Here is a 9,868-nt window from a genome sequence, read left to right as displayed (position 1 = left end):
CTTATAGCATTCTAGGATGGCCCTCCATAACTCTCCAGCAATCTCTTGCTTCTGCATCGGGAGAATGTATTAAGATAAGCGAGCCAGAACCTGTGAAACGCGACCAGAAAACACCACAATATTTTAAAAATCCATTTTTAATGTGATAATAAAATATGGTTCCCCTTTAAGGCATTACTGACTCTTTAAACGTCTCGACAGTACAAGCTTTACAAATGGCAAACAGGTGCATTGTAGGGTGGAAGCAGTAACCACTTTCCATCCCCAGTGATACATCACCATGGCACAGGTTTTTGGTCCAAATGTAATATACATTTTAGTTTTTATATAATTTTTTTTTTTTTATAAAAATGTACTAAAACGTCCCGTCATAAAAAATAAAAATGAACCAGCTCAGTATCAATGATTCCCCAGCAGCTCATCCAAATCATTCATCCACTCTTCCGAAGTCCTGTTTTTTAGTAGCGAGTCCAACAAGTCAGCGTCCCCAGATAAATTCTGTAGCGCACCATTGCCTGACTGGTTGCCGTAGACAAACGGCAGATCCTGATTGGCTGATCTCACCTGGTAGTTTTGATTACAGTGGAGACCGGCTCGGTTAGCCATCTGTTGTCCCGGATTCTGGTTGAACGCATTCAGGTCTGGTACTGCTTGGTTCATCACTGGTAGCACCTGCTGTTTGGAGGCTGGCTGTTGACTGGCAGGATTTGTCCTTTGCTGGGATGCCATGTTTGGCATCATCTGACCAGGGACGGAAGAGTTTATCGATGACATTGGTCGACTGGATCCGAGACCAACCTGTGGCATGCCTTGTCCAAACTGCTGGTTAGCCATTTTGTGATGATTCTGCTGGATGTGAAATCCAGCACTGGCAGGGTTGAATCCACCCAAGCCGTTATTTCCTTGGGCCTGACTGTTCATGTTCTGCATGCCTTGATGCTGCCATGTTGGGTTCTGAGCTGCCATGGTTGTGGGCATTCTTGGCATCTGGGCCTTTGCCAGGGCAGGGTTCATGCCTTTGTTGTGCTGAGGCGGTAAGCCAGCATTTCCCATAACGTTTTGCCCGTAGCCAGCAGGGAGAGGATTTCCTTGACCCATGTTGGTTGGCCTCTGAATTTGAGGCTGTCCATTCGCTATGTTAGGTTGTGTTGCATGATTTGGCACCATTTGTGGGAGACCTGACCCCATGTTATACATTCCACCACGCTGCACACTTTGCAAGTTAGGATACTGGGAAACAGCCCGGTCTTGGGGGTTAGAACCAGATGGCAAGGACGTCACAGAGGCATGTCCAGTACCCATCTGGATCATGGACTGTGTCTGTGAAAACATGCGTGGACTTCCAGAGGTGGGATGATTCATAACTGAATTTGACCCTGGAATACAGACAGCAGATAAAGTGGCAATTATACATGTGTTTCCAACACTACAAAAGTTAGTTATCCACATCATAACAGCGTTAACAACCATTAAACTCCGAAAAACAGCCCATGGCGGAAACTAGTTTCACAGATTAGCCTCTACAGACTAACAAACACAATAAAAACTGCATAATTTCCTGTATAAACTGGAATCTCACTCATAACATACAACATTACGTAAAATAAAAATAATTGAGATCTATACATGTAAACTCTCAAAACATAAGTAAACTGCATTAGCACAGCATCCGTCCGCATCGTATATATAGTGCTGTTTTTTTTATCCCAAGACGGGTAGGGAAGGCAAGAATTTACCTGGAAAAGGGCCAACTTGCTGTTGCGGATATGAATTCGGAGGCTGATCCTGATACTGAGGTGGAGGTCTGGTCAGGTGTCGTTGTAGCTGCTGTTCCTGTTGGTGTCTCTGCTTTTCCTGTAAATAGAATATTTTAGCATTTGTAAGAATCTAGATAAAACATGACCAAACAAAATAATGCATTTATAGCTGGATAAAAAAAATCTATGAAAAGAAAGCTTTCAATGACACGCAGTAATGAATGGGAAGATGCTTAGCTGTTTACATAGAAATGCATTATCCACTGGGCGTCGGGGACATTCAAGTGTTCTATAAAAGCATGTCACACTAAAATCAGAAAATCGTGACAGTTTATTATTAAAGGAATAACACAGACATCACCGAAGAGGATCCACATCCCCTGCAAGGGATTTTCTTCTCTGGCAGACGGTGAATGTCTGCGCTATGCGCCTAGACAACCTCCGCTGCTGCCGCCACGTCTGCTGGAGCTTCCATGATGGAGCACTGGAAAGGTCACACCGCTGCTCCGTCATAGAAGCCCCCAGAGGAAGTGCTGGCAGCAGCGGAGGATTCAGGTCCCCTGTAGCGCTGTGGGGGATCTTAGTCTTATAGTTAGACCTCTATTTTGAATATAAGACGAGGGGTATTTTTCAGAGCATTTGATCCGGAAAAAATTTTGTCTTATAATCGAGCAAATATGGTACATGTGGGAACTTCGCATGGTGGCGTCATAACCACACAGTCTATTCTCAGTATCTCATCATAACTCTCCTGCAGTTGGACAGTACCTGCTCAGCCAGAAGCTGCTGTCGTTGCCCCATTAGATGATACTGCTGCTGCTGCTTCTGCTGCTCCATGAGTAGCTGCTCCCTCTGCTTCTGCTCCATCATTAGCTGCTGCTGCTGCTTCATCACAGCTTGCTGCTGGCTGCTCAGGTAGTTGCCATTGCTGTGGTTACCAGCCATAGAGACCTGTGGAGGTTGTGTGCTCACACCGGGTCCAGGTGCTGAGACAGCAACACGCTGGACATTAGGCTGGGGGTTCTGATCCTGAAAAATTGGAAGAAAAATATTTTGAAAATCCAATGCTGTGAAGAAACATGGCATTTAAATCTGTCCGGTACGCACTGAAGCAAGCATACAAAACGTGAAAGATTAAGCAAATATTGCTGTGTTTCTCTCAAATGACAACAGGGTCATCCTTAATAACAGACGCCCTGATTAGACACAGTCTTGCTTTTATAGAAAAGACAAATTATCAACAATGAGAATCTGTCTCAAGTGTCTTCTGCAACCGTGCAAGCCTCTGAACCCTTCATTCCTTCACTTCCTCCCACCTCTCCATGTTGGTGCATGAATTCAGGGCTATGGCGATACCGCTATTTGAAAAAAAGTCTGCCCTGTTCATGAATCTTTCAAAGAAGGGAACATACTATTTCTACTATTTCTGTGGACAGGGAGTAAATAAGATATTGAAATTGTTTATGCTCGTAGGCATTTTCTTGAGCAGAAGCACCAAATAAGCAAAAAACAAAAAAAAGGAAATTGCAGGCGCCAACACCCTGTGGCACCACAAAAGAGAAGAGTTCCCATTTCTGGTGAAAAAGCGAGATCTTCATTCTAGTCATATAATGAATGTATATGTCTGCAGCATCTAGTCATTTATCAACCCTATAAAGCCGGTATTAAAGACATGGACATCAGCTATCATACGCACTTTAATGCATAGGACAGATGTGGCCTCCTTAAATTTTCATCTAGTCACTCATGTGCTAAGAAAAGAAAACCAAAAGACACAAACCAGCTTACCTGACCGTGAGGTACTAAAGGTCTATACGGAATTCCAGCTTTTCTTTTCATTAGGAACATTTGGCTCTGCTCATCAGTCATGTGCGGCATTTGCTGTGGTTGACGTTGCTGAAGATATGTCAGCATTGCAGCTTTGCTCTGATTTTGCGCTGCCACCCCTGGACCACAGTCGGCTTCATAATGGGAGAGGGGTTTGGTGTTGCCATAGTCCAGCATTGGATTTGGACCAGAAACCTGGCCAGGGTTCATATTGTTTGGAGGCTTGTGACCAATCATGTTGACATGGTTTGGCTGCATGTAGTTGCCTCCACCACGTGGTGAACTCTTGTTCATGTTCTGCATCATCATTTTCTGGTTGTTAAAGTCTTGCTGATAAACAGAGGGGCTGGTCGGCTTCTCCATGTTGTATGGAACACCTAAAGGGCTCTGGGATGACCTAGATTGAGGCCAGTTGGTCATCTGATTTGCTTGGTGAACCTGCGACTGGTTCTGTAGCATCTGGTCCCTCTTCTGCTTTGCTGCTATCTGCTGAAGTTGATGTGCTGAGGACAATTCTTTGGCAGTTCCAGTGCTCTGTCCTTGCATTAACACATTGGGTAGAGGTCTCTGCACATTTGGTGCCTGGTTAGAGGTTTGCATCATAGTCTGATTTGATGAATCAGTCACAGTCTGAGTGGATGGCTGGAACACAGTCTGTGCCCCGCCACCCACTACGGGAGATGCACTGCCAGCAGGCACCGAAGCGTTTCCAACATAGGGTCCGGAGGAGGCCGACCTCACTTGTGGTGACCCGATGGATTCCTGCTCAAAAGTTGCCGGAGAGAACTCACTCTTTATATGAATGTCTTGTGGTAGAGGAGTTTGTGTTGCCGAGTTTGAGGCATCTGTGTCCTTTTTCTCTCCGAAGTCATCGCCAAAAATATCCTTCATGTCTTCATCAGGTACAGACTTGTTAAGTTCTTCTATGAGTTCCTTCCATTCTTGCTCATTAAGGTTTAGGTCAGGTAAGTTATTTTGAGACATGACACCCCCTACTCCAGAGATCATACAAGGTAGATCATCAACTGGTTCCTGCTTCATCTCTTTGCCTAAGCAAAGAGCAAATTCATCTACGTCTCCGTTCAGTTGTAGGCCTGTATCCGGAAGACACTTTTTATTGACACCATCAAGTCCAATTGAATGGTTCCCGTTTATCTGCAAAGAATCCCCATTGGGAGGCTTGCTGTCCATTTGATGAAGCGGAGAAACGGGAGGCATTCCATTCGAAGACCCAATTACTCCAGACAGTCCATCATCATGTCGGAGTTTTTTGGGCACTGAAAACATGTCTCCGTAACCATTTTGTTGATCCCCATTTTGTGGTGAAGCCGCGCTGTCCAGTTTCCGTTTAACTGTTTCATGGAGCTGCTGAAAGAAAAAGTCACTTGATTAAATATACTTCCATACATTACTGTTTATACTACTATAGGAGACTTCCAAAAATATATACACCCACAACTCCATTTTCATTAACATGTTTAATTTCCAGCTTGATTCAATTTCATATTTTCCACAATAGTGGACCTTTTTTAAATAAAAAAAAGTGCCGAAATATTAGTAATATAATTTTAAGTGAAGAAAAAATAAAATTACAGATCTGCTATGGTTTAATCATTATGCATACTAGAGTGTGTGATTCACTTTAATGCAGCTGTCATCCCTACCGCACCCACTTATTGCACGGGTGCCACCAGGGACTTCAACCTCTCCTTCAGCCTTCTTATTCATTCTGTTTCCAAAAACAGCGGCCTACATGTCCATTACACTTTTAACACCTCTACCCTCTCCCAATCTCTTCACCAGCTGCTTGTATCTTTCAAGATTTATCTTAAACTCCTTAATAGACACCTACCCAGCCCCTCCGTTCATCTGATCTTTGCCTAAGCTTTGCTTTAATCTCATCCTCTCAAGCCAACTAGACTTTTCAAGGGCTACCCAACGCTTGTCTCCACTCTTCAGGAAAGCAACGGACAGGTTAACTTCCCTCCTTTCACCTCTCTTAACCCCACTCCACCTGCCTGGTATCTCTCGCCATGCCCACTTGCTCCTAGGTCATATCTAGTAACAGTACTTAACACATCCAGCTTTGTGGCTGGTCCAACCCAAACACCTGCACTTTCACATCTTGTGTAGCGTACACCAGGCTCCTTCTAGATCGTTCGCTCGTTTCAGGAGAGACCTTCTGGCCTTTAGTTTCTGTAAGAATGAATTGGTACGCAATGCCATGCTTATGCCCTGCTAAGCCACTCTGCAGCGCTCACTGAATATAATGGCACTATATAAATTTTTGGTCAGCCGCCCACAAACTGGTGGGAGGTATAACATTTCTTGTATAATAAAATAGACCATTTGTTACATAACTACCACTAAGCCGCTTAAGCAGACTTTCTATGACTTGTTCAGTGAACGCAGCTGGACGGAAAACAAGAAAGTGGCATTTTATTCACCTCCTGCGTGCTACCCCAAAGTCAAACACTAGGGGGCAGCCTAAGCAAAGGCAAACTCTTTATTCACCTTCCAGTCAGGGAGACAGAAGCTCCACTCACAGCACGCGTGAAATATATTCCGCTGCGGTTAACTGACCTTTTCAAATTACGGTGCTGTTTCACGTCTTAAGATATAATGCACTTAAATCATCAATGGAAAACTCTGCATGGAATTTTTACGTCACATGGAATGCAAGCAACAGGCTCATAATTTTAGCAGCATAAAAGGTTAAATGCAAAGGGAAATTGTTTTATGCAGTGTCTATCTAGCCATAAGCCATTTAAATAAATAAAATAACTGTGCTAAACAGAGTAGAGCTAGAGAAGGGGTTTATCTACTCGAAGCTTTTGTTGGTGGGAATCCTGAAAGGTCCTTGTGCTATCTGGTTGCTGTACCCTGATTCTATTCCACCCATCTACTGACCACATATCCTGCCTTACATCAAAGGACTGAATCACAAATGGTATATTTGACATTTCACTCCTGATTTTAAACACACTAATTAAAAAATCAATTATAAAGGTTTTGGTAAAAAAAAATATTGAGATCAATAAAGTAAAAGATGCTGATTGAATAAAATAATTCAACCTCTGTGCTCTGGAAGCTCTCAGTTTACAAAGATAAACTACCCTAACACGGGCAAAATTACCTTACCATTGGACCCAATCTGTGAATTAAAAACAATATTAAATGTTTAAAACCCGACTGTTGAAGGATCAATGGCCAGGCTGTGGTTCTGAAAACCAAAGCACATGTTTCAGAAGCTGGACAAATGCGAGGTTTAGGAGAAGGAGTACAAAACAAACTCCAAGTGTTTGGCTCGGTGAGTTCGGTTGAATCAATAATCAAGATGCTGAAGTTGCAACACTCGAGCACTGCCAAGAAAAAGCCACACTCGAAGAAGAAGTAGACACGCAAGAGGCCACAGAGCGGCCAACAATCACTTTGAAGGAGCTACAGAGTTCAGAGGCTGGGTGTAATGGAGCTTTGCTCAACGCTGGCCTGTATAGAAGGGCGGCAAGAAAGACTCCCTAACGCAAAATAAGTCAAATGACAACACATCTGGAGTTTGTCAGAAAGCAGGAATTATCCCATATGCAACATGTAAAAGGTTAATGATCAAAACTCAAAGTACTACGTGTGGCCAAACCAAACCGTTCCCATGCCTCAAAACATGCAACCTCTGTAGTTAAGAATGGTTGTGGCCTCATCATGCTATGGGGCTCATGATACTGGAACATGGGTATCACAGCCCACACAGGGCTACGTAGTTGAGAGATTCTCAGAACCATGAAGCCTATGTCAGGCCCTGGCATAGTATGGTTTTAGTAGTATGTGTAGAGTCTCTCAGCACGCTACAGACAGGAGCAGTGTGACTCTCCCTCGGGCATGTGGAGACCAGCAGCCCTCAGACAATATGGTGACTTTGTTCCTGGCCAAAGTTCTCAAGTTACAGAGAACCGCAGTAAGCTTAGCTTTCACACAACTGCTGGGGCTTCTGAAAAAAGGGAACATCCTCTTTAGGAAGGAAGAGAAAGGAATCTCTGACACACACATCAAGCGCAAATCCTGTAGAGCTGAAAAGGTAGCAAAAGAAAGTGGCGGGGCTATCCGTCAATTCAATGTCTCCATGAAGAACCATATTAAAAAGTACGGTGTAAGGGTTGGGAAAGAAAGAAAAGGCGCTCACAATTAGAATAACTCCTCAACCGCCCAACGTTTGCACTGGTTTTGTGCGATAGAAGCAACCAGTTGCCGGGAGTATCTTCTGCACATGAGCACGGGAGGTCTTATTAGACCCTCTGGAAATCTCACGAAAGCTGGTGAGTATAGCACAAGTGAACTTTCACACGCAGAAGACATGCTCAGCCGAAAACAACATATCTGCAAGTAAGTCAAGCAGCTGGGGATAGAGAACCCCTCTTCATGCATTTCCAAGGGGAAGAAGACACGTTAAGGAGGACAATGATCTGTCAGAAAGCATTAAAGCGCAGGAGCGTCCTCATGTGTAAATCAGAGCAGAGGGCATCTGAACAAAACAGCAGCTAATCGTAAAGGTAGCAGCTGAATGCTGGATTACATGTAGAAATCTAAAATGCATCTGCAGGGGTTATCCTGCTTGTGTGTTAGTTACATGCCCGAAGCAGAACATACCTTCACTGTGATAGATTTTTTTTGTTTAGATTCCAAGTCCCAAAACACATATATATTATTCTATAGGATGACCTATAAAGTCGCTTTAAGGGACCGTAGAATCCATTGCTGCTACATAACTTTTTTTTTTTTTGTTTGTTTGTTTTCCTTGAAAGAAGATTGTGTGACTTTTTTGGCGTACAATTTGGACGCTCACTGGCAGGGGTGAGATAAATGCTTAAAGTTACTTGCTAGAGAAAACGAGTAGAATCGACATTACTAAAATTAGAGAAGAAATAGCCAGCAAAACAATAGAGTTTAACTTATAATGGATAACGCGGGCCTCGCTGGCTGCAGAAGATAAAAGGAAAAGGAGGGGCACCAGACGTGGCTGGTAACAAAAACATAGACCACGAGACATTTTGCCTTTAACCCGTTCCGGCACTTAAACGGATTAATATTTGTGAATAAGTCACTTGCCTAGCAGATACAATAACACTGTGCTTAATACACGGTAAAAGGCTGCTCATCTGTAAGGCAATTAATCTTTGTCAGAGGAACGAAAACATGGATTAATAATGGCTGAAGATGATGGGGCATTAAGATGGCAAGTCCTTCAAGGACTAGTCAGCCCATTATAACAGCTTCTATTTTGAAAAGTAAGTTAGACGCACAAAAACAACAACCCCTTCAACTTCATTTGTAGAGCGCCTCTAAGGGCCTCTAACTCTTGGAGGAGTAACAAAAAATAAACCAAACTTATTGAGGTTTCGCACCAAGGAGGTAGTAGTCCTGGATTAATTTAGGGTTTATTTTGTTGCCAGGGAAGAAAACCCTCACAAAATGTAAAAGTACTCCAGTTATTTAGCCACGTCTAACGGGGGTCATGCAGAAGGAACATACTCGAGGTCTCCATCTATGCGACGCGTGAACTGTTTGCAAGGCATTAATGGGCCAGGAAAAGGTTAAACTCTCCAGCGGAAATTATGTGAACAGGAAGGGACGCAGGATGGCGAGAGCCTGGAGGCCGCCCAACAGTCCCCTGAAAGTATTTGTGGGATGCGGACGAATGAAACACATTGGGAATGTACTATTCGCATGTTCAGCCTACTCTGCGAAACCATGCTGTCCCAAGCGATAGGTATTCCTGTTTGCATATAAAGTATCCATTATTCAGTCTGTACCTGCCTGTCGTGTAGGATCCACCTAATCCTCACTTGTGCCGGCAGTTGTGGTCTTTATATATGTTTAGAGCTCAAAACCGTTTAAAGAGGCTGCATGTAGAAGCTACCCGAGGGACGTTGCTGTAGTGATGTCACTAGGTAGAAGGGTACAGATTCAGACAGTTCACAGACTTTCCTATATCCTCAAAACTTACAAGGAGGAGAGTTTGAGCGTTACTCAGATCCACATCAGTCTGTACATTAAAAAAAGCAGCTAATATTTACCTTTTCTGGCCAGAGAGGCCATCTTCTACAGCAGGCTTCGACAAACTGAGTTCATACCAAGGAGCCATTACCCAATTCTTCATAAGCAACACACACACATACTTCAGAACCTCTACCTTAGCTGGCTGAACAGCTTTACTGCTGCCTGATTCCTCACGGTCCTCAAACGTTTGCTTCCACAAGTCAACATACATCAGATACACGAAGAAAGGTCAG

General features: G+C 43.6%; 1 protein-coding gene across 2 annotated transcripts in view; it reads right to left on the bottom strand.

Annotated features, from left to right (window-relative positions):
• Window positions 1-314: 314 nt before the first annotated feature.
• MAML1 (mastermind like transcriptional coactivator 1) overlaps window positions 315-9,868 on the bottom strand; it is a 28,966-nt gene continuing 19,412 nt past the window's right edge. The window contains exons 2-5 of one of the 2 annotated variants that reach the window (XM_053464953.1): window positions 3,546-4,952; window positions 2,526-2,786; window positions 1,737-1,854; window positions 315-1,376 (exon numbers count right to left, since the gene is read on the bottom strand). In XM_053464953.1, coding sequence (XP_053320928.1) covers window positions 400-1,376; window positions 1,737-1,854; window positions 2,526-2,786; window positions 3,546-4,952 — 2,763 coding nt within the window. In that variant the 3' untranslated portion in view covers window positions 315-399. The remainder of the gene's footprint in view (window positions 1,377-1,736; window positions 1,855-2,525; window positions 2,787-3,545; window positions 4,953-9,868) is intronic. The other variant, XM_053464954.1, reaches the window with a different exon arrangement.

The sequence above is a fragment of the Spea bombifrons genome, chromosome 4 (assembly GCF_027358695.1).
Source record: "Spea bombifrons isolate aSpeBom1 chromosome 4, aSpeBom1.2.pri, whole genome shotgun sequence".
Classification (NCBI taxonomy): domain Eukaryota; kingdom Metazoa; phylum Chordata; class Amphibia; order Anura; family Pelobatidae; genus Spea; species Spea bombifrons.
The sequence above is the reverse complement of the archived record's forward strand: the minus strand, read 5'-3'. Positions and strand labels throughout refer to the sequence as shown.